Consider the following 26,127-nt stretch of genomic DNA (forward strand, 5'->3'; position numbering starts at 1 on the left):
TAGAGGTGAACTCTTGTGTGCATGCGTTCATTATGGAAATTGGAAGACACCCAGAGTCGGACTTAATCTATGAAGTCATGGAGAGATTGCTTGGCGAGATGATGCTGATTGGGCATGAGATTGATGATTTAATTAAAGTCATTTCAAACTGGCAACAAGACAAACAGAGAGCGAGAGAGAGATCCAACTGGTCTGATCACCCCCTCTCTCAGTTTCACAGAAGAATGAATAAGAGTAAGGTTTACACTTGGATAGAGAATTGGAAACTGGAGTGAATGAACTCATTATTAAAAAAACCAGGACTCGGGCTTCGAAGATGTGGAGTTTGCTTGGCTTGGAAATGTGATTGATGACCTTGTTTGGTACTTCAAACTGGCTACAGTGGGAAACTACATCAAACAGACTGCAACTAGTTCATTTTTATCGACGGGAATCCACATTTGCTGATCTCTCCAAGTCTTCTAATCTGAATTGCTAAGGCTTAAGTTTACTACAAGAGGGGAACCCAACTGTCTGAAACCAAGTGTATTTGCCATTCAAAATTATTGAGGTGAGTCTGCATTGCCATTACCTGAATGGTTATTCTATGAGATTTGAGTGAGATTCATAAAGTACCTAAATGGTTATTCTATGAGATTTGAGTGAGATTCATAAATTACCTGAATGGTTATTTTATGAGATTTGAGTGAGATTCCTAAATTACCTGAATGGTTATTCTATGAGATTTGAGTGAGATTCTTGAGCAAATTACCTGAATGGTTATTCTATGAGATTTGAGTGAGAGTCATTTAAGCACCATGAAGCAAATTGCCTGAATGGTTATTCTATGAGATATGATCGAGATTCATTTAAACACCATGAAGCAATTCAATGAGTCTGAGAAATTAATTTTCAAAAAAACGTTTTTCAATTGTTAAAAAAACACACAAGTTGATTATCTTGACTTTGAGATCTATGGATATGAATAGAACAAAGCATTGAAATCCTAAAACTACAACATTAAATATCACTTTGGGCTTTTATATTTATGTTTGTGGCTTTGGGGAACTTCTCCTTCATCGTCCTCAAAAGTGTGAGGAGGAAACCATTGTACTATTTTCTCAAATTTCATTTTATTTTCCTCGAGTTTTCTTGCTATTTCTGCTTGACAGGTTGCCCAAAAAAAGTAGCAAAAATTAGGCATAAAGAGACTAAAAAATTGCTCCCAAGGTGACATGTTTTCAAAGGGAATTCGAGGCAAATGACATGTTGGATATAAAACACAACACTTTCTAATGATATTTTTGTTAAAATGTTGAAATGCTATTTTGAGAATAGAGAGTTTGTTCTAAATTGGTGGTGTAGTTACATCCAAAAAGTATAGAAAATATTATATAAATAAAACAAGAATAATGATCCTATAAAACTCTTCCATACCCATCTGTGTAGGACTTCAAAGGATCACCATTAAATTTGACACAGATATCTAGAAAAGTTATCATATAGGTGTGGGAGATCTGTGTCAAATTTAACGGTGATCCTTTGAGATTATACATACATGGGTGTGGGAGGATCTCGTAAGATCATTTCCCATAAAAAAGACGCAGAGATATCAAGTTTTCTAATATTATGGAATTTTGACTTACCATAATTATACCTTTTTTTCACAGAGCCATAGAATAAAAAATTACCACTCTTTTTCTTGGGTAATTAACAATATAAAAAAAGAAAAAAAAATCAACCCTGCCGCTCTACTGGTGAGGTGTAATCAGTAACACCAAGGGCAACAGGCAAGTTTGGGTTTAGTATACCACCACGAACAGGGTAAAAAATGCTATTTACATAATATTAAAAAAAAAGAAAAAAAAAAGATTATATAGGTACGGGGGTATTAAATAAGAGATTTTAGTATAACTAAAATATAAAGAACTGCACGGCACATTTCTCATAAATTTCCTGAACTTTTTCCTTTTTAAAATCAAGCCATTCTTGATTTGTCTTGTGAATTTTTAAGCACACCAAGTAACGAAAATAAGAAAAAAGAGTTGAAAGCAATATTAACACTTAAGCCCAGACAACCGCCATATTTATTACAAAATAATCCAATAAAAAAGAGTTATAGGAGCCAATAAAAAGGTTTGTGGATTTCTCTAAAGAGAAAATGATTTTCTCCCACAACATGCGCATGCGAAGGTTTCGCATTTTGATAAAATTTCTTTTAAATAAAAGACTCACCATACAATTAGAATTAATTGTATTTCATCCTCTAGAAGCATGGATCAGGAAGGGAACTTCAGGCCTCAATAAATAAATGGTCTACCTTGTAACAAGCATTTTGGGCCATTTATTTTAAGCTTTCACATATCACTGTGTGATATAATCACGGTGCTATATATCTCTGGTATGTTGACAAAGTAATTACAAACTTAAATTTCACCTTAATTAGGAAAATATATGAAAATATGTTCAAAGAGAAATACACCCTGGGATTGAACTCGATTTTCATTTTTAATAGGAAAATATACGTAGATGGTTGTCAAACCACTTTACAAGGATATCAAAGAATCCAATTTGCCATTAGAATGGTTGCTTTCGAAGTTTCATTTCACTCACATTATTAAATAAAAAAATATAAATTCCAAAATACCCTTATTCAAATTTTGGAAGATTGATCAAGTAAGAAAGTTCCGGCAATGTTGGCACTGCTTAAGTGGCCAGGGCAGAAGAATGCGATGAACACTTACTTAAGCTTAAGAAATTGGATCGTAGGTTTCCATTGAAAGAAAATGAGTTCCATGTTGGTAATCCTGTCCAAAGAGAGGTAAAAAGGTAAAGCATATAACTCAATTTCAACGATTCTCAACCTCAAGATCTAAAAATAATTATTTTGAGCCAAAAAATGGTCCCTCTTGGAATTACAATAGTTTCTGGACCGTCCATCTCAAGTATTCACATATCTGCCAAATTTACTCCATTTTGTCTGGTAGGTTTATGCATAGCGGGTGAATGGTTCATATTTTTCAATTGGAATAATGAGTTTCTTTACCTCCCACAGAAACTCATGCCCCTAGTTTAAGTGTCTTTGTATAGATGCCCCTCTACATACACCACCCTTCCCTTGAAGGACACTCTGTACTTACTCCCTCGTGCAAACGTGCTAAGATTTGTTCTATCATAAATTTTGATATATAATTTAGAATTACCAGATAAAGTATTTTCAAACAAAAATAAAATAAAGACTTTTGAGTTCACAAATACTCGGATCGAACCAATCGCAAACTGAACAATATTTAATTAGGTTTCAAGACATCATTTTTTTTCAAACACATGCTTTTTTACCTTTTCTGAAAGTTGGTCACTAGGTTTAGAACCAAAATTGAAGATCCTAACAATACTCTTAACAAACAGGCACAGAGCAAAATTACAGAATATGTGAACATGCTGATCACATGAAGCTCTTGTATAATGATGTCAATTGTTACCATCAAATGATTCAAATTCATTCGTATTATATATTATACCAAATAATACATATATCCAAAAGTCTCATCTTCTGCTTCTTTCTTTGCGGTCATGATCATGATGCTGTCCTTGACTTTCTCTCATCTCTCCATGTTGCTTCCTATCCTCTCTCCCCTGTCCATGTTGCTTCCTGTATTCTCTCTCCTCTCCATGTCGCCTTCTGTCTTCCCTCTCCTCTCTCCTCATAGGGCTATCTCCTGAATGCTTCTTCCAGTTATCTCTGGCCTTGTATCCCCCTGTCTTGGTTCTTTCGCTGCGATCTTCAACACTACGAGTATCATCATACACCTCTCTCCTATTCTCCTTATGCTTTTCTCGCTCTAGGGTCCGGCTGTCCTCCCTGTGATCATGGCGAACACTCTCTCTTGGCCTTCTCTCGCTGTGGTAATGGTCATGATGACGACTGCGGTTTTCTGTCTCTTCCCTACTTCGCTTTCTGTCCTCTCTTCCATGTTGATCATCCATGTACCTCTTTTGATTTTCGGTCGCTCTATGATCTTGCATGCCACTACCATCCTTATGATCTTCCCTTCTCTTGTCCTTGTGTTTGTTTCTCTCTTCACTCCTAGGTTCCTCTCTTTGCCTTCGGTACCAATTTGTCTTCTCTGGGTCCTTAGGCCTAGGATGATCTGAGTTTCTGTTATGTGTTCGCTGTTCCTCTTCTCTCACCTCCCTTTTGTGATCCGTGTGCTTTCCCTCTCCTCTTTGGGGGCTTTCAGTATCTTCCCCATCAAAGACCATGTCATAGCTGCAAATCAATTGCACGAGGGGTAACAAAGTTTTCGCTTTCGCATACCACAAGCTATGTAAGGATCTACAGACATGCCAACTTTTAGATCTCATTTCCACTCATTTTTCTTATTTGGTAAATAAAATATCCCATTTCCACTCATCTTTTCTTTTTGGTGTAAATAAAAAAATATAGAAAGGGAAAAGTTTATATAGAGCCGAGGCTCTAAACAATCAAATTTGAGCCTACCTCCAGATTTTCACTAGGAGAGGTTGTTTTGATGCTCAAATATCTTCAAATTGATCATCTCGACATCAAGAAGTATGGACATGAGAAAAAAATAGATTTCAAGTTTTGGAAATAGTGTATTTTGTAAGGCATTTTTGGACCGAATTTTCAAGATTTTCAAGGTTTCATAGATTTGTCGTTCTACACTATTTTTGAAGCTTTAAACTTTATAAATAAATATAAAAAATATTTTAAGTCTACCACAAAGATTTCCAATATTGAAACCACATGTCTCGATACCATTTGAAGGTAGGCTCCAATTTGATTGTTTAGAGCCTAGGCTCTATACAAACCGCACCCATATAGAAATGCTTGGGGGGCTTCTTTTCCTTCCCTTGATGGCAAGAAAGTTTTTGCTTTCTCATGCTGCAAACTATATAAGGATCAATAGAGATGCGGACCTTTGGCTCTCATTTTCCATTTTTTTTGTAAATAAAAAATAAGAATTGAATTGACTTCTTTTCTCTGATTGGAAAGATTGCAATACTTCAGTTGCCATTATTAAAAAAATAAAAATGGAAATGCATGGTTAAATCATAAATAGAGAGAAGTATAATATAATAAAATAGAAAAAAGAAAGCCATAGGCCCTTGGGTCAATCCCATTCCCCTGAAATGAATGATGATGGAGAGAGTTGGATCCAATATTGGTGTCGTGTCCTCTTCTGGAAGGACCCACCCTATCCATCACCACCTATCATTTCAATGCATGGCGATGGAGTAACTAATAGATTATGGTTTTCCCAAGGTCCATAGACTATAGACACTTCCTGATCAAAAAATATGTGGATAAGTTGCATTTGATATGGTGAGTCACCCACCTTTTGTGGCTATCACCACGTTGTGTATTAGTGTTTTTCAAGACATATTTTGACGTGTTTCCTTTCCTCTCAGAACCCTCACTGCAATCCTTTGCAAGGTGATCAAGGGCACCACATTTGAAGCATCCGCTCCCTGTTCATAACAAATGACCAAACCATTCACATAAATTTTTAACGCATAGTGGAAGTCATAATACAAGTTGGCATATCTTAAATCATTTTCTGTTTTGCAAGAATCCAAGGTCTTAAAAACATTTAATCAACTTGGATGCTCCCCCTAATTGCCACTTTACTCAATGTTAATAACAAAAATTCCACTCATCATATTTTGAAAAATCTAGAGTACCCTTAGAATTGTCAAAAGAAGTTTAAGAATGGATTACATTAATCAAAGTCAAAAGAGTATGGAATAGAAAGAATTTTCAAAAGTGCAAGAAAGGATTAGATTGCTCGTCTACATGTGCATGAATACATGTGCATGCAAACGAATGAGAATACCACTAGTGAGTTGCAAAATGACAAATGAGAAGTGATGAATGACTGAAAAGCAGTTCTAAATTATATATGTACGTACATTAAACAATGGGGCAAAATACCAATATTGATTGTAACTCTGTAAGAACCACTATCTTGCTTTTACTGATGCAAGTTGCTCAGTAGAGAGACAGTAAGTGATAACAGCAGTCTGTTTAAAGCATAGAAGATAAAAGTGTCTAGCACTGTATGAATCCCAGCACACATTGCAAATGGGCTGCTAATACCTTGGTTGCTTTTACCACCACGCTTGTATTGAGACCACAGCTTGGAAACACTTTGACTGAAATCTACATGTATCCTACGGTCATCGATCAAAACATTATCCATCTGCATATCATACAAGTGAAACGTATAAGATAGCAAGTAAATCTTTCAATCTATCTAGACAAATAAACACTCAAAACAGACAGACGAAATTAGAACACACACAATAAAAAAACTACAGAACTAGGGTTGCATGTTACAGAAATACTCAAAAAGAAGTTTAATGAAAAACATCAATTACTAGGAGACCTTGTAAGTAAGTAATCTAAGGAAGGTCAACTACCTTGGATGATTACACAGATTAGAATTCTTAAAAAAGCAGATAGATTACAATACGAGATCACTATGTGATACACCCCGCTGAAATGACAAATGAAAACAGTAAATGTGACACTAATAGTTCTCACATATAGAAATAGCGCCTATGTGCGCCTATGTGGTATAAGAAAGCTATCACAAAATTGGGTTCCAATACATGTCTAGACAGCCACAATGGCAGCTACACGCCGGAAAAGATTTGGGCCCAATCCCAACACCAGCAATGTCATCCCCTCCATGCAGTTCACCACCCTCATCCCTAAGGATCATCTCACCACCTCCTTTTGTTCCATGTTTTGCCCCAAGCCCAGCACCAACACCCTGACTCATCATCCACCTCATCTACCTCTCTTCCTAAACACTATACCGTTCATCCTGGTGCCTCAAACTGTTGCTTACTTTCTTCCTCCTGAACCTATTGCCCTCAATTGTCCACCACTCCCAATCTTCTCGATCCTTCCACTTGTCAACCAACATTTTCCTTCCAAATCTCCACTATCCTGCTGCCCCTGACAAGATCAACCATCAGCCTGCTTCAAAGGCAGCCACCCCTTTTCCCCTTCCTTCACCCTGCTAGCACCCATCCTCTCACTGGCCCCTTCTCACCCTCACCTTCATCAGATTTAACCCATTCTAAACCTGCATTTGCAGAAGATTCTCAGCAAAAGCACAACTTCAATTAAGGTTGGAGAACCCATAATCTTGGAATACAAAGAGGCCCTCAAAGCTTCCGCCTAACATGACAACAGAGGTATGTCATCCTAGGCCAGCAAGTTGTGGAAAACTGCTATCTCCTGTCATGCTCTGAAAAACAAAAGGGCGTCTTCTCTTTCAAGAACCAATTGCTTGAAAATCATTGAAGAGAAAGTCCATCTTCTTCCAAGGGGTCTCCCTCTCCTTAGTTTCCCTGGAATCAAATGGAAAACAGTCCCAAGCTATCCAAGCTATCCAAAATCTGGAATTTGTGAGGAAGACAACCTACTGTGTCTTTGGAATGAAAATCTCCAAACACATTCTACATCTCAGTGGACACTTTAACCCTGAATGAAAACAATGGTGATCCAACTGTCCCATTGAATCCCTCCCCCATGGCCCAGAGTACCACCGGTTTTGACATTGCTCAGTGGTAGTTCATGTATGGACTTTCCTTAATAGAACTTTCAAATGGGAGTGGATGTGGCCCCAAAATGTTCAACAGCTATTTCAGCCTATTCTACTCCTTCCCTGGCATTTGGCTTGCTTCTTGGGCGTGCTTCAATTTTAGCCATGCTCTGCTAATTATGGATTGAACTCTTGGATTAGGGCAACGAAAAGAGGTTAATAGTTTTGAAAGACAAGATCAAGTCCTTGATGGTCTTTTGGGCATGCCAGTGAAAGGAATTCATTGACTGGTCATATTCAGACTTTGTCCAAAATTGGAGCTACAGTAGAAGGGCTAGAGTGTTGATGGTGTCCAGGTCTAGGTTTTGGATTGCTCCATTCCATGGAGCCATCTAAATTTTGATGGATGTTGCTTGCGCGGCCCTGGTTTGTAGATGATTGGAATATGTAGAAAGTGTCACAGATTCAACCAGGACAGTGGCTGCTCTGTTCGAGGGACTTATAACGTTTTGACTAAAGCTGGGGACACTCCCTACTGGTGAAATGAGATTCACAAAATGTGATTAGATGGGCCACAAAGAAGGCCCCGATATCCCTGGCTTCTTTAACAGATTTTTGAATGAATCTTCATGACCTCCAAGAACTCAGAAATCTTCTACAAACACTAGGAGGAAGGAGTGAACAACAATTTTTTTGTAATCAACAGGGCCTTAGCATGACAGAATTTTTGTTTTCTTAAGTATAATCAGTATAGTGTATGTATAGCAGATTTTGTTTGTAATTCGTGGCTTCGCGCATGTTGTGGTTCTCACACATTTTTTGTGAAGACTACTTAATATCTATATATTCACACATGTTGGGGCTCTAAGTTTCTCACTCACAATTTGCCATCTATATAAAGTCAAATATTCTTTAAAAAAAAGGATAAAAAAAGATTCCTTTGGAGCAAGCTTGGCTCCATTCCCTGCAAGATTGAAAGCCTTGATCCAGAGACCATTCCTGAGTACATCGCCATTCAAGCTCAAGAAGACACCTGCCATATCAGGATCAAAAGAAAGCAAGCTCAGATTACCCTGCCCAAGAAAACATCTACCATATCAGGATCAAATTGGCGATATTGGATTCGAGGATGCATCTTCTCTGCCACTTCCCAATTCTCATTAATAGCTCTCCCCAGGGCTTCTTCCCTGTACCTAGGCCTAAGCCAAGGAGACCCCTACTCTCCCATCCACTTTGCCATCATGGCCACAACAACCTCCTTCATAGGTTTCATAACTCCCACATTGGTCCTTCCATTTCTCATCTGCAATTGACACCGTAGATTTCCTGAGACACCACAGGAGGCCAACAATCTCTGGTTGTTTACTAGATGCTTTAAATTGGTATATGTCCTGCACATCAACTTGAGAAAACCAAGCTTACTTTTGTTGCCGTTAACAACATTGCTGCCAATCTTTGTCCCATAGACTGGGATGTGGTGTAGATAAGCTCCCCTGGAAACACCCTGGCCTTCCTTTATGCATCAGCAAAATAAGGAGCCATCAGTGGGACAGCGTCGTCGAGAAGTTCAAGAGAAGATTAGCTTTACGGACATGCTACTACCTTTCCTATGGGCATCAAAGCTACCCTGTCCAGTATCCCCGATCTTCCGTGTGACTCTTTTGAGATGCCAATGGCGGTTGTCCATAAGCTTGAGAAACTTATGAGAGAGTTCTCATGGAGTGGAGCAGGAGACTCACACAAATGCCACCTATGTAATTGAGACACAGGTTGTCTTCCTAAGTGGGCTGGAGGTGTGGATATTAGGAAGCTCAAGGAGACAAACCTTGCCCCCTCAGGAAAATGGTGGTGGCACTTCACTGCCCAACAGGACCGCATGTGGCAGAGGGACCACATGCACAGAGGGTTATCTCACAACCCTGTGGGGCTGACCATCTTGGCTGGCTTACCCGAGGTCCATATTAATGCTGGACCACCTCGTACCTGTCGCAGCATCAGCCGTCACTTCTCTCTTCATGCAAAATATTCATTTCTAGCCAAAAAAACGAGGAGCACCTCAGTTTGGCGAGACCTCTGCACAGGGTCTTTCATTCTCAAATGTCTATATCTTAGACTAGGCAATATTGCCCCCGATTCAGGTCCCTATTGTCGATCTCTTTGAGGAGATTGGTGGTCGTCCAGTATGCACCCCCTCACTTCCACAGGGATTTGGATCCAGATTGAACAAGCTGACTCAGTCTCTGTTATGGAGACCAAAGCTAGTCACCATTCTAAGAAAGGGGGTCAAAAGTTATCGGTCTCCTCGTTCTACAAAACCCTCCTCCCTGCTAGCACACTCCCAGCCCTCATCCACAGAGCCATTTAGGTAAGGGTGTGGTTTGTATAGAGCCGAGGCTCTAAATAATCAAATTGGAGCCTACCTTCAAATAGTATTGAGAAATATAGTTTCAATACTGGAAAGTTTTGTGATAGCCTTAAATTATATTTTCATCTTTAGTTATAAAATTTAAAGCTTCAAAAATAGTGTAGAACGAGCAGATCTATGAAAACTTGAAAATCTTGAAAATTGACGGTCAAAAAATGCGTTACAAGATGCACTATTTCCAAAACTTGAAATCCATTTTTTTTCTTGTCCATGTATCTTGAGGTCGAGATGATCAATTTGATGATATTTTGGCATCAAGAGAACCTCTTCTAGTGAACATTTTGAGGTAGGCTCTAATTTGATTGTTTAGAGCCTAGGCTCTATATAAACTTTTCCCTTTAGGTGAACCCCCCCAACCCAAAATAAATAAATAATCCAAGCTCTTGGCTGGCTCATCTTACTGAACAAAGTGCTCACGCAAGGTTATCTACAAAGGTGAGGTTCCAGCCTGCCAAATAGATGCAGCACATGCAAAAAGGTAGCAGAAATAGCAATGCGTCTATTGATACACTGCAAGGCTACCTCCCAGATATGGACCTTTTTGTCTCTCTTCAAGATTGCTTGGCCCAACCCAAAGTCAATAGATACCTTATTTTAGAGCATGTGCTAGCCCGGGTAAAGGAGGTGGGTTACATTAGGTAGGCAATATCATAAAACTTAGCCATATCTTATCATGAAGCTGACCCCAAATAATTGGGATAAGGCTTGGATGATGATGATAATGATGATGATTTTAGAGCAGGTGATCCCCCCTTTCCCAATTATGGCCTTCTTCTGTGGTGTTTCTCCATCCTAGCTATCCTTGGGTTAATTTGGTTAGGGCAAAATCAAATGACATTTCAAAGTGTAAAACTGCAAATCTCCCATCGACTGCACCAAAGCCTTAGGCATTGCATTGGTCCTGCCTTGAAAAGAGTCGTTTGGCCACTCTTGCACCTTGGTCTACCTCCGCCCTCACCCTTCTCCCCGAATCTTCCAGGACCCCACTGCCTCTGAGGGGTAGTGCAGTTAAATTTCAACGACTGCTCCCCTGGTAACCTAGTGACTGCTGGGATAACTGGGTCTGTGTGACCTAAGAATTAGGGATTTAGGATACATCAAATGTCCAGTACACAAGTCCACATAACACACACTCCTCCATACTCCATAACCATAAGTCCATATCCAATTATCCATAGTTTGATAGTCCACACTCCACACTCCAAACATAGTTAAAACTTAAAATTTACCAACTAAATTACCAAACCCTCTAATAGATTTATAAAACATTTAAAATTAAATCTAATATCAATGGGTGATGCTTAGATCAATTTCTCGTAACTTTAAGAAATCGTTCGATCCTATGGAAATCACCAAAAACTAGTTTTTTGGGATTTTTTTCTCTCTAAAATAGGCTCTAATGGATTTTAGGTTTCAAATGAACCTAAAACCCACAATTTTGCCCCTTTAGTATTAAAATTTGACCAAAAAATGCGCTCAACGAGGGGCATTTCCACCCTTGGGCGGGTTGCAGGCCCTGGGGGCCGCCTAGGGTTGAGCGCCTAGGCAGGCGCCCAGGGATATCCCGCCTAATTTGGCCACCTAGGCCTGGGCGCTTTTGGACCGCCTAGGAGCTGGGTGGTTCACTTTTTAAATCATTGACCATAACAGTGCAATCTTGAAGACTTTCTTCAAGAATGATTGACTCAAACAGGACCTAAGCACTGGCTTTTCGAGCTGGTCATAGGATTCTCGACCACCACTAGGTTCAGCACCTCATGGTCGAGGGCAACTCCAACAACATCATTGTTTGGGCCTGTCATTCCATCCTGCTCCCTTGAAGACTGAACCATATTATTGATAACATCCCCGTCTTGAGCCTCTCTCCTCATGAGACCTTCTCTCATATTTGGAGATAATCAAACTCCTTGGCGGGTTCTCTAGTCAAGGAAGAAATCACCAAGGCCAACATCGGTGTGTTTCAGCCAGATAATTACCCCTAGCCATAGCCTTCTCTTTTTGTTTTAAATCCTTCTTTGTATATCCATCCTGTATGGACTCTTTTATCTTTACCCTCATCCTTGTACAGAAGCACAGAGTTTCTTAACACAATTATGTTCTAATAGTCTTTTGAGACAAATTTGTAATTATTATTTTAATTACAAGTTAACAGTCTCAAAAAAAAGCAAAGAGAAAGAAAAAGAGAGAATCCAAGAGCACCAACTTTTATATCCATGTGTAACAAGAATTGACAATAAAACTATAAACAGTCTCAAAAAAAAGCAAAGAGAAAGAAAAAGAGAGAATCCAAGAGCACCAACTTTTATATCCATGTGTAACAAGAATTGACAATAAAACTATACTGGCATACCCGTGATCGTGTAAGCAAAGAAAATTGTTGGAATATCGGGGTACCTTGAAATATGCTGCCTCACAAGACTCTTCAGTCTCAAACTCTGTAAAAGATTACAAAAATTGAAAATCATGTCATGTATACAGCATTTTTTTCACTTATAATCACGTTCATTGTTTACAATAGAAATTGCACTCCCAATCTTTCAAGCTTTTAAAAATTTATAAGACAGTACTTAATCAGGCACTATACATACCAAAATAAAGAACAATATTTTACTTGTTACATCATCTTAAGATATTTTGTTAAATCAGATAAGGTATGACACATTATGCAACATAACAGATCTGCTAACAGGATATTTATAAGTACCAAAAGACAAATTACATATGATACCCTCCCTCTCTTGACAAAAACTAACCAACCATGCAAAATGCGGGGAGCTAGTTCACTTATTTATTCAGAAATTCACTGGACACCTTTGTGTCTCAAAGTCCCACCTATTACTAAGTGATAAAATTAAAAATTCCCAGTCACCTAATTGCCATTCATTACTAGATTTAGAAAAGAAACAAAATTCTAAAACGCGTCAAGTCTTTTGATTAAAATAACAAAGGGACAAAATCTAGATGTATTGCTAAATGCCCTAAGACCATAGATACATACAATTAAAATAAGGGGGCAGTTGGCATACGGGTGCATCCGTAGCTGTAGAGGTAAGGTGCACCTTCAAATTTTATGATGGTATATAATTTTGATGTAAAATGTTCTTAGGATTATCTCAAAACCTCTTTTTACATCTAATTATAAAATTTTAAATTTCAAAAATGGTTAAAATCAAGTAGATCTATTAACATATGAAAATCTTGAAAATGGAAGGTGTAGATAATATGTTGTAAAATACACTATTTATGAGACTTAAAATCTTTTTATTTTTCAGGGTCATACATCTCGATGTCGAGATGGTCAATCAAAAAGGTTTTTCAACTTTAAAACTACCTTTTCCGATGGATTTTTTAGGTGCATCCGTAGTTCTACATTATAAGGTTGCATCCTTATATAAACTTTTTCCTTAAAATAAATAAACGACACTTATGAATATCAAACTCTATAGATCCAAAATAATGTTAGCATGAACTTCTTACCAATGAAAGCATAACATAAACTATCTCCGGTCTTGTAATCACGGATTATATCAGCCCTGCGCTGCCAAAAATAACTTGTCACACTCAGAAGTAGCAACATTACAACTATTGTACATGCACATAATCTCTTAAGAAAAAAACATTTATGGCAAGGTATCAGATACTCACGATATGACTTTTCCAAAACGTGAAAAGATAATTTCTAGATCCTCTTCCTGCATTTTAGAGGTCCGGGGAATCAGTTATTGTCTCAATTGAACAATTATAGATGAAGAAATGGAAGAAAATGTATACACCAAGTGTTTCCAACCTTTATACAGAGATCTAAATAGATAGAATAGATAATCTGACACAATATCGTGCAACCTCTTTAAGCAAGCAAAGAAGTTTTAGTGCATTATCAAGCCAACTTACAGCAACACCTTTTAAGAATCACATAGGACCTAGGGAAGTAATGTAAATACCTGGGTAACAGGGTTAAGCTTACAAACAAAAAGTACATTCTCTGGAGGCTTTATCTCTGCATCAGGTATGTCTCCAATCTGTGAGGCAACAGACATATTATTTCAGAGGCCATATACAGAAGGAAAACTAAATATTCCGGCGGACTAAGGCAACAAAATCTGCTCAGAATCCATTGAAATTATTGGCGTCCAAGGATATGGATTGTGATGGACAGAGAGCGGGACTCACCAGTGCAGGATGTGATAATATGGCGGGTCCCATTCACTCTCCATTACAAAACTTCATATCAATGGACGCGATGACCCCAGTAGACTGTGGTTTTCATATTCTACTGGATATTAATGTATTTAACCCCTAGAAGATAGAGCTTTATACAATTTTTTTTTTTTTTTTTTGAGGGTAGGTTAACAAGAGCTTTATACAAATATTCTAGGAAAGAAAACAAAATCTTTAAATAAGAAGAGGCAACGACCAATTATATGACCCATATCGTACCATTTCAAGCACAACTGCACGAGACTGTGCCTCCTTCTTGCGCACCAATTCCTCAAGTTCCTTTGGGTCCATTTGCTCATCCATAGGAACCCAATCATCTTCCAAGCGTACTTCTTCCATCTACAAAAGCTCAACAAATAAAAGAATACAAGCAATGGAAACCCTATTCTCATCAAGTAACAGAGATGATCATGACAAGAACTAAAGATTCAAAGAAGATGAAGGCATTTGATGATCAATTCAACAGATGAAAGATGCAGCCTTTATTTCTTACTTGCATAGTTACTGCAAGAACTATGCTATGCATACACATAAATTCGAATCTAGATGATATATGTAGGTTAAGTGCAAGGATCTGCATCTACACTCCAACTCTTTACATACTCTTAAGTGTGAGCTCCTGATTTAAAACCATTGCCTCCTCCTGGAATTTAGTATTTCAGACTGCAACCAACTAAAAATAATATAAGGATAGAATGATCTATACGCAACTAAGGGACTATTGCTCCCAGGAAAGCAACGAGTTAATGAGAGAAAGGAGACATGGAAGTGCCTCCATGCACTGCCACCTCAAGAAGCACCTAATTGGAAATGATTGAAGAGATGACCATGACAGCCTTAATATAGATGTTACATAAGATATGAAAGTACGTACATATAAAGCTAAGAGTATTGAACTATAGATACCTCATTAGCTGGCTTGCCTTCGGGAGATGCATCGGGAATCAATTCCACAAGCTGAGGGGGATCGTCAAATGGGTCATCCAGGATATACGTATGTTTTATTCTGTTGTACCAGCAAATACCTCAGGTAAGGGCCAGAATGAAGAGGCAGTATCTATTTGAGTCCTTGAATTTAGAAAACTATAAGTGAAAGAATGCATCGGTACTCTCTCAGGAAGCAATATAGAAAAGGAATAAGGGAACAAAATAAAGCAAAGATACAACAAGTGGAAGAAAAAGTTTGTTTTTTATCACTTTAATAAATCAGGAATACAAAAGTTGAATCAACTGAAATATCAGTTTTTTCAACTTCCTTTTATTATTTCTTCAAAAGTAAGAGAATTCCCATAAAACTTAGAAATATCTCAGGCTGGTAGTGAAAATTCAGGTCCCAGAATGAGGGAGAGCAAAGTAAGATACCAATGAAAAAATTCAGGAAGACAAAAAGCCCCCCCCCCCCCCCCCCCCCCCCCCCCCCGGGCCCAAAAAAAAGAAGCAACAATGTTCTAACGCAATTTTGAAGCCTTTTAGATATGTGTCCACTTAAGAAAATCGCCAGTGCACTGACAAAGTAAATGTCCAATTTTTAGAAGCTCACTTGCATCTGATCTGACTTTCGACAAAATGGATTCTGTTCTAGAATTACATTCTTTTGATTGGAATAACAAGCCTACAGCATCCAAGTTCAGTTAGGTTGCAGGCTGTTCCAAATTTTAGCTCTCATCAAGATTGTGACCCAGCCCCAACATATCTTGCCTAAATAGGAGGAAGTATTATGAGGAAGTAATAATACCAGCAAATGTGAATGACCTCCCATATGCATTCACATTTTCTTATCCCTTTGAAACAGAATAATTGTTCATATAACATTACATAATTATTACAAGTAGAAGACTATCAAAAAGTATATTATTTAAAATACAATACACCCCCATTAAAATGTGAGTCATATGCTTATACAAATAGAACAAAAATACCAACCTAATGTTTTTGTATGGTCTACCCTTTTCATCCACGAAGGCCTCATTTATCCTCATCAAGGTTTCCAGTCCCTCAGCTACCTCTCCAAATACCTGTGCCATAGGAAAAGTAACAATATTAACTTTTTGATCTTTCCCCAATATAAGAAGAACTTGCAGCATATGCTATAAAGTCATGGTATGGAAGTCCTACCGTGTGTTTTCCATCAAGATAGTCAAGATCATCACGCAATGTGAAATAAAACTGTATACAGAAAGAAAGATTACATGTCAAAGAAGCATATGTTCAAGCATGCACATAACATCCCTATAGAAGCTTTTAAACATTTCAAATATTAGAAATTATAAATTCTCAAAGATATCATGAATTACATCATAATAGAAATATATATTCTACCCAATTCAGTATGTCCTACCCAATCCTTATTAAGATTTATCATGTTCTAAGGACATAGAAAATAACAGATCACAGCAGCAGTTCATTATTATCCATACCTGTGAGGCATTGAGGTTTTCCCCAGCACTTGCCATCGATAATGTGCCAGTTTTGGAGTGCTTTAGATCAGGATGAATCTCATCACCGAAAAAGCGAGCCTGGTCACCATAAAGAAATCTACAAAGGGAGCAGCACATAAGATGACTAGAGCAGCAATATGAAACAATGTATGCGACATAATTGCAAAAAGAAAAAGAGAAGGTAAGACACAACTATTAAAGCATAATACAAATGGATCTAAAAAATGAGTCAATTCACGTGATCTAGGGAATAAATTCAGCTTTTAACCAAATCAATGGAATTGTGGAGATTTGATAAATGATTTAAAAGTGACAACCTCATTTTTTACTAAAATAATGCAGAAGAACCACAGAAAATATGCAATAACAAATCATGATTCGCAACAGCAAATGTAAGGCAATATAGATTGCATATGATATCCACATTAACCAAAAAGTTGACAAGGGACACCATAATCAAGTGTAACACTTATGGTTGAGGACAAACAAACCAAGCAAATAAACCAGAAGAAAGCAACAAGTTTTTCCTGTGAGACTCCAATATATGCACATCCTTCAATAACATACAACCATTTTTATGTAAAGCAAAAAATAAAAAGACAAACATAAAACCAAAACATTTCGTAAACCATCAATATAATATCACTGCCCAATTCACAGTGAGAACAGGTGTAAAGGCAAGTGAATGCAAAAGCTTAATGGAAATTTCCTAGGATCACTACCTTGGAAAAGTGTTGCTCCAGATCCTAAGCTTCAAACTACAAAGAAATAAATTAAACAACAAGATCCTCATGCAAGTTCCATGAACTAAGAAACCAATGGCTTCTCAGATAATCCCAGTAGAAAACCATCACTTTCCTGGTCTAGCTTCTGCTCCCTTCCCCACTCCCACAGATGCTTCCTTAGCATTTCTTGTAACTAAGGAAATATCCTACTCAGATCTTTGAAATAAGATCCAAATGGTCCACATATGCCAAAACACAAGCAACCCCATTAACACATGATATCCAGAATACAGGTAACTAAACCAGTTAAAAAGCACATTGAATATCAAGCTAACACAAGGGTGCATATCTAGAGATCTTTTTAATTGTGTAGCAAAATTGAAACCAGCAAATAAAATAGACATTAAAATTAGATTTAGGGTATGTTTGATGACACCCTAATCTCATAATATATCTAGATAATATAGAATCTTCTATAATTTGAAGTACATAAGTTTGTATAACCTGTTTGATAGGATCAAATCATATCTGCTTATATCCAAATAACCCACATATATCTGAATCCCCAATAATTCACCACTTAGTTGAATTTTGTGGGATTCTATTTCTCCGTCAAAATTTTGCGTCTCTCTCAAATCATCTCCCTCTTTCGTCTCTCTCCCTCTCTCATCTCTTAGCCGAGGCTCCCATCTGTCAACGAAGAGCCCAACCCTCTCTCTCTCTCTCTCTCTCTCTCTCTCTTTCTCTCTCTAACAGAGGCCCCTCTAGACCCCAACACCCCCTCTCCCTCCTCTAATCTCTCTCTCTCTCTCTCTCTCTCTCTCTCTCTCTCAGGAAACCCCCTCTCTCTATCTCTCAATGGAGGAGATAGAACCAGCAAGAAAGAAGAAGAAGGTGGGGAAACCCAAAAGAATAGAGGGAGAGAGAGAGAGAGAGAGAGAGAGAGAGAAGAAAAAAAATCGAAAAGGATTCAAACATACAAGAGGGTGGAAATCAGTTTCCTGCAAAGGGAGCTAACCCAACATTTGGCCAAAGGAGGAAAGAGGCATTCCACAAACGCCTTTTCTTTACCTGACATCAACCCAGCAGTCTAACCCCTATAATTTACCTGCCTATCATAAAACCCAATTCAATGAACCAGTCTCTCTCTCTACCTCCACACCGATATTCCATCTCTAGTATTGTCTTCTCTCTCTATAAAGTTCCCAAAAAAAAAAAAATGATAGATAATTCTACAAGAGACAGAGATAGAACGTGGAATGACAGGCAAAGAGAGGGAGGAGTAGAGTACAATTGAGGGATTTTGTTTGAAGTCTTGAAATGGAACACTTTACAGCGTTTAGATTTACAGTGGTTGAAAGGTATTGATAACGCTTGGAGAGGTGACATTATGAAGTTATTGAGCACACTTTCCTTGCAAAATAAAGATTTGCAAGAAGGATGTTGATCAGATAATCAAACATGCACAAAACATACTATATCATAACAATATATAATTCAGATATATGAAAAATGGGGCAACGGCTTTATTTAGATTCTTAAAAAGTTGAATATTTAAATACTTTTTTGTCAAACATACCCTTAGAGACCTTCACACTTAATATTTTCAGATGCAAGTTGGCCTCTTGACATTCAGCAAAGCAGGTCAACTGAAATAGCATTAAATCGCTCGACCATAACATGAGGTAGTCAGCCTAAAACCATAGATATGCTCCGTATGCTAGTGAATCATGGAAAATTTTTCTTTAGTCAATAAGTGATTCCATCAAGTATCAGGTGACAAGTTTCCTTGTCCAAAGCTTTTGATTAATTGGAATACTAGCTATCATTATTACAGCATTACTTGTCAATGGAAAAAGAAAGAAAATAAATATCTATTAGAAAGTTCATGAATGAAAACCATTGAACTATGACAGTATGACATCAAAGAATTTTGTTGCTTTTAGTACGACTGTCAATGTCTTAGGACTTATTCGGGGCAAAGAGGAGCTAGAATGAAGTGAAGTTTCGTACTTATAAATGGAATCACCACCGGTGCCCTTTCCTGTAGGATCGCCAGTCTGAGCAGTGAAATCCTTTTGAACAGTATGAAATAAACAGCCATTATAATACTTAATTCTGCAATCAACCAAATAAAAAGGACCATCAGGTACATAAAAAGAAGACCGGAGAAAGAAGAAATAATGCAATCTTCTCTCTATAAGAAAGATAGTTAATCACACAACAAATATATATTGGGCAACTCATTGAATAATGCCAATGTGTGCAGGCAAATAGTAATTGCCTGAATAACCCATCTTACAGTAATTAGAAAAACCTTGTTTTTATTTTTATTTTTTATCATTAACCCAATTTGGTCAAAGAAAAGGTTTGTGCTTGACATTTGAAATATAGTTCCCAGATACAGCACACAATTCCATTTATATAAAATAAAGATATACAAACAAGTGCAGCATGGAATAACCTAGTAAATAAACAGCGCCGCCCTTAAGTGAAGCACCCTAAAAGAGTTTGTTAGGTGGTCAAACATAGAAATAAATAAAACGCAATCAGATGAAAGATTAACAAAAAAACAACAAATGCAAACACCCAATTCGGGTATTATTATCAAAGGAAAGTTCAACAAGATTCGATGATAAACCAGATTGAATCCGAGAAAAAAAAAAAATGCAGAGTATAAAAAATAAATAAAACAAACTAAGGGAAACATTCTTTGGACAAAAACGATAACCCAGACAGAAATAACAATGAAAAAATAGAATGACAACCCAGATCAAAATTGACTTCCTCATTCACCAATTCAAGCAAAAAATAAAAACACAAAGTTCAACAGAAACTTAAAAATTAAAGGAAATTTAAATTTTAAGGATCTATTAGTTCCAGACAAGAATAGATAACCCGGATTGAATTCAAAATCGTCATTCGAGTAATCGAAGCGACCAATAAGAACGCATGAAGATTAAGAACAGCTTAAAAATCAAAAGAACCATTATTTCCAATGCAATGACCCTTGAAAGAATATTCCCTTAAATCTATGATAGAACAATAAAACAAAAATATCACAAAACAAAGTTGCCCCCCAAAAAATTGAAAGTTAAGTTCAGCACAGTTCCATTGTCGAAAATGGTAAGCAAACAAAATTAATTATATAAAACTAAAACAGGAGGCAAGCGAAAGATTAGAGAGAGAAACACACTTATCGGTATAGAATGACCGAGAGAAAGACAGGTTTTTAAGGATCTTATCAGTATAAAACGAAATGCTTATGGGTATTCAATAAAGAGAGAAAACATAATTAGGTATTAGAGAATCTCTTGTGCGTCTCGAAGGTTGGAGAGAGAAATTGTGAAGCTCGAACTAGACAGAGAAGATTCGTTTTCAAACTAGAGAGAAAAGCACAAGGAACACCAGAATTAGATAAGGGGAGAGAGAGAGAGAGAGAGAGAGAGAGAGAGAGAGAGAGAGAGAGAGAGAGAGAGATTTATGGGTATCCAAAATTGGGGAGCAGGAAGAAGGCACTTACTTGCAGAGTTTGAGGAAGTTTTTCGAAGTTAATGGGCAGCGATCAGTGTTGAGATCGACCACAATGTCCCCCAAGCTCGTCACCAGAAGAACCGACATCGTCTGTCCCCTCTGCAATCAACAGATCCTCTCTCTCTTAATTTGTGATCGAGAATATATAGGGAAAATGCAGCAGTAGTCGAGAGAGAAGACTGTAGAGCTCGAGCTATTAAGAAAGGGAGAGCAAAGCAGGGAGTGGCGGCATTTTCCTAGGTGTGTTTAACAGAGAGGAGTGCTAGTTTCGAATTTGGAACTCTTTAAATTTTGAGGAAATTGAAAAAAAAAAAAAAATAGCGGCAGTTATTTCTCTGAATTTTGGACCATGTTTGTTTTAAGGAAAATTGCTTCCTGCGGCTGGGGACCGCATTTCTACATTTGTGGTCCCCGAGGTATATGGCATCCATCTTTAAGATGGATGCAGATAGGTGGTCCATATAAAAATAATTAAAATTAACGGTCCAAATATTTTTTTAATAGAATTATTATTATTATTATTATTATTATTCATATTCATGATATCTATGTTAGAGATTACATGTTCTTAAAAATTAGGTCCAAAAATCTATTTCAAAAATAGCCTTTTAAGAGGTTATTCATTTGCACATGGAGTCATAAAAAATGTGTCCTTGTTTTAACCCGTATCTTCTAAACTTTGATGTATATCGTCATTATCTTCTAGTCCTTATCTCAATTGTTGGAGTCAACTATAGGAATTCAATCCAGCCATTCTGCTCTATCAACTGTCGTACCTTAGTCGAACGATAAATCGTCATCTCACTCACTGCTCTCATCCATGTTCTTTTTGGATCATTTCCTTGGCCTTTTAGAACCTTCTACTTGAATTGAATCGACTAATCGATGTTATATTAGGTCTACACTGCACACTATCAGCTACCTAAGTCTACTTCCTTTATCTTATTGCTTATTGGAGCAGTCCCTAAGGGGTCGTTTGGATACCTGGAAATATATTGTCTGTGAAATATATTATTGGCGTAATACACTACCTGCAAATGGATTGTCATCGTTTTGGTGGTAATTAGATGCAACTTGGAAAATGCATTGCTACTGTTTGGCTCTGTCTAGAAGAAATATGGGAAATGCATTACCAACATTTTACCAGCACTTGCCTATAAATTAACATTTCTTTCTTTTTTGTCACAAAATTCCATTGAAATTTGGAATTAAATTTTACCATCACTTGCCTATAAGTTCCCTCAGATATATTCATTCAGAATTTTATCATTTCTTAGTATCTTACCACTCATCCATCTCAATATCCTGACCTCCACTACACTTATTCTATGGATATATTGTTTCTTAACTATCTAACATTTCATCCAATAAAAAGTATGGCAGGTCTTGCAATCGTATGATAGAACTTCCCCTCAATTTTATTGGTATGTGTGTCTACACAGGATTCCAAGACCAACCATGCTAAGAGAAGTATGATATGTCTCAAATCGTGTGCAAACGTAGTTATTTTAAAAAGAAATCAGCCTTAAAAGAATATACTCTTAACAAATCTGCATCTAAGCCGACATAGATAGTGTTGTAGACACCCTATCTCGAATGAAATAATTGTAAGAAACTAAAGAACTCTGGTACATCCATCGTGAGCCTTAAACAAAGAATCCTAGAAACCAGTATCCCTAAACCTCAACCCTTACTCCGAAATTCAATAAGAAGCCCTGAATGGTCAAAAACTACCCTACAAAAGTTTGGGATCCAAATAGAGCTCCCCAAGGTGGTTCGTAGTTCAACAACCCAGCTAGTAGCGCCAACAACGGAGGTCGGGTAGTTGGGCAAGCATTCCAATAACATCACTTGTAAAACCAAAGAAGTAGAGGCCTCGTTGAGAAGTTGGTGGCTCAAGTTATGAGCGTGCAAGTCGAGAGTCATGTTTTGGAATGAGGGGGCAGAAGCTCATGGTCACTTGAACAACAGGGGTGGCGTTGCCAATGAATCCACCAGCATCGCCATTCTCTAACTGCCCCAAACCCCCGCCATCCACCAAGTCTTAGAATGTGCAAATCACAGGCAAGAAGTAACCATCATTATCCGGATGATAGAGGTGATGTCACATTGTCCATAATTCTTACTGTCGTGTATTGTGCAAACTGTAATTATGTTTTCAGCTCCCCTAATGGCACCACTAGAGAGGCCAATAGCATCATTGAATGATGGAAAAAGTTTTAAGTAAGGATGCAACCTTGTAACGTAGAACTACGGATGCGCCTTAAAAATCCATTGGAAAATGTAGTTTTAATGTTAAAAAACCCTTCGATTGATCATCTCGACATCGAGATGTATGATCATGAAAAATAAAAAGATTTTAAATCTCATAAATAGTTCATTTTACAACATATTATTCACACTTTCTATTTTCAAGATTTTCATACGTTTATAGATCTACTTGATTTTAACCATTTTTGAAATATAAAATTTGAAGGTGCACCTTACCTCTACAGCGACGAATGCATCTGTATGCCAACTGCACCCTTGAATGATGGATGACACATATTTTATCCCAAACTTCCAAGGAAAAATTTTATCTAACTGTGAGGCTCTAAACGATCAAATTATTCACTACAAGAGGTTGTTTTAATGCCCAAAAATCCTCAAATTGTTCATCTCGACATCAAGATGTGTGGGCATGAGAAAAAAATAGATTTCAAGTTTTGGAAATAACACATCTTGTAATGCATTTTTTGGACGGTCAATTTTCAAAATTTTCATAGATCTGCTCGATCTATATTGTTTTTTAACCTTTAAATTTTATAATTACACATGAAAATAAATTTTAAGGCTATTACAAAAATTTCCAGTATTGAAACCACATTTTTCGACGCTATTTGAAGATGCGTTTTACTTTGATTGCTTAGAGCCTCGGCCTTATACAAACTGCACCCAACATCCAACAGTGATTAAGGATGCCATATGTTTATACATAGGGGCTGAAGCCCCCTCATTTTGAGGACAGAACTCTAAACTATCTAATCATACTCTGTTGGTTTCGACCTGGACTCTGCCTGACCCCAATACCAACCTAAACCTTCCTGACTTGGTAGACTCGAACTTCAATTGATGACACCTAAACTCAATTTCTAATACCTTCGAACCCAAAAAAAACATATTCGACTTCAATCGCCTTGGTTGGCGGATTCCTAAAGGATTAGAGAAAGTCAGCCCATCCATACTGCTTATCAACTGACACCGGCTGCGAGTGTCGGGCCTTGGGGCTTGACTCAAGGTATGGACCCATTTCATTTCTTTCATCTATTTCTAAATTTAAAGTACATATTCTCTATCCCTCTCTCCTCCCCCCTGCCCCCTTCCCCTATTTCTCAAAACCCCATTTCAAAACTTATGTGCGAGATTTGAGTTTAGTTGTTGCAGAACTCGGCATTGCCGACAATTTGTGCAAGGGTGGTCTTATGGCCAATCTCTCTCCTGAATCATAATTTAACGGAACTCATTCTCTATAGAACCCCTTTTCGACAAGCTTACACCTGAAAATGAGGCGGGGATCGTGGTCACTGCCAAAATGTTCGAGTGTAAATAGTCCTAATTGGTGCCATCTAGATCATTGATTTGGATTAGATATTTATAGGTTTTAAGATCACATGAAATCAGTAATGTAGTTATTGTTCACCACTACTAATATGTTATCTCAATTGTGAGTTTTAGTGGAGGGTCGTGAGAATGAGTTAGTATTTCAATTTTGTTTCCTTTCTTACACATTGAAATGAGCTAAAAGTTTGGGCTCCTAAGTTACTGCCATGCACTTTTGAAAAATTTAAGAACCTAAAATAATAAAATAACAAAAATACTTCTAAAACTTTTTTAATCATTTTATTGGGGGAGAGATGTATTATTTAATATTTTACAACATCTGCAACTATTCCAACTCATGATGATGTGGCTTTTGACGGGTGTTTTGAGGTAAAATTGAACTACATAAGTAAAATGCTAAATAATTTCTCTTGTAAGTTTTTCAACAAAATTTCCTTTTATTGGACATGGTTTTTACGCAGGCAAGCCCACATGCCCGCATAAAACGTCTCCTGCCCAACTTATTTGGATGGTGGAAATTGCATGTCCCTGTGGTTTTCATTGTCCAACTTGGTTGGACTTTTATTTATTATTATTAATATTTTTATGAAATTTCTTGTGTATTGTTTTACATGTGCTCCTCGATGAGGTACATTTACTCTCAAATTTAAATATCTATATAATATAAAAAAATAAAATTAGAAAACAAGGGTCAGCCTGGGGCATGACCCCTTGGCTTGGGCTTAACTCTGCCCAAACACTGGGTTTGGATTTCAAGCCCATAGCCCACCCTAGGGCCAACTTTAGTGGCCCAAACTTGGTCCTCGGGCCAAAATTAGTACCTTGGAGCTGGTTGTTTAGGGTCAAAACACATCCCAACTCTTTGCGGTTAGTAATGCCATAAGATTTTATATTCCCATGAGAGTATACTATCCATTTACTCCTTTAGCCAAAATCTATTATAAAAGTAATTTGAGGATTTTGAAGTTTGAGGATGTAACCTATTCAACATATACACTAACCTCATTAAAAAAAATTCCAATTGAAGTCTTTATCCGTTAGAGAAAAAGAATGTCTTAATATTGAATGAAGACCATTTAATTTTTGAAGGGCTAGATCTAACTACCAAAAATTCAAATAAATCTTTAAGATATTTTATTTTGATAATAATCATATATGATTTCTTCAAATGACAAACCAAAACAATCTTGGAAAAATTACAAAACCTCCTCCAAGTATACTATCTATACAACTTATCCCCAACTAATTTTTCCCCTCACTTTTTTTCCCTACAACTACCTTTTCTCGCAAAAAACCTCTTAATCCAAAAAACAAAAAAAAGAGACTAAACTACCCCCCTCTCTCGTTGTGGCTTTTATGCACGGCTCTCTCCCCATGCACTCCGACAGTCCATTTAAACGCTTCGACAATGAGGACACGCGCTCTGATAATGCAAGGACTTGCTGCAGTGTACATCTTCTAGAGCCAAAGCACTCCGGCAGTTGGATAGGTCGCTCTGGCAATAAGGACACGCGCTCTAGCAATGCAAGGACTCGCTTCGGCAGTACACTTTTTGGAGCTAAAGCGCTCTGGTGGTTGAATAAGTTGATCCGGTAATGGAGACAAGCGCTCCGGCAGTACAAAGACGC

The 26,127-nt window shown here is 37.5% G+C and overlaps 1 protein-coding gene across 6 annotated transcripts; it reads right to left on the reverse strand.

Moving 5' to 3' along the window:
- Positions 1–3,400: 3,400 nt before the first annotated feature.
- On the reverse strand, positions 3,401–21,227 carry LOC18443146 (peptidyl-prolyl cis-trans isomerase CYP59). Of its 6 annotated transcripts, none has more exons than XR_016048956.1 (14): positions 20,889–21,227; positions 19,379–19,483; positions 16,620–16,737; positions 16,318–16,368; positions 16,126–16,217; positions 15,109–15,208; positions 14,422–14,541; positions 13,926–14,003; positions 13,630–13,676; positions 13,462–13,517; positions 12,335–12,419; positions 6,101–6,203; positions 5,340–5,472; positions 3,401–4,249 (listed from the first exon to the last, which is right to left on the reverse strand). XR_016048956.1 is itself a non-coding variant. In XM_088857623.1 (14 exons), exons 1-14 carry the CDS (start codon positions 20,984–20,986, stop codon positions 3,526–3,528), a joined length of 1,866 nt encoding a protein of 621 aa, XP_088713749.1. In that variant the 5' UTR covers positions 20,987–21,227; the 3' UTR covers positions 3,401–3,525. The 6 variants fall into 6 exon arrangements, 3 of the variants coding, with proteins under 3 accessions (XP_088713749.1, XP_088713750.1, XP_088713751.1); XR_016048957.1 differs by having other exon boundaries at positions 12,379–12,419; positions 13,462–13,522; XR_016048958.1 differs by having other exon boundaries at positions 13,462–13,522.
- Positions 21,228–26,127: the final 4,900 nt, after the last annotated feature.

Source organism: Amborella trichopoda, chromosome 2, assembly GCF_054954075.1.
Source record: "Amborella trichopoda isolate Santa Cruz 75 chromosome 2, AtrichopodaSantaCruz75HAP2 v2.0, whole genome shotgun sequence".
In the NCBI taxonomy this organism is placed as follows: Eukaryota; Viridiplantae; Streptophyta; class Magnoliopsida; order Amborellales; family Amborellaceae; genus Amborella; species Amborella trichopoda.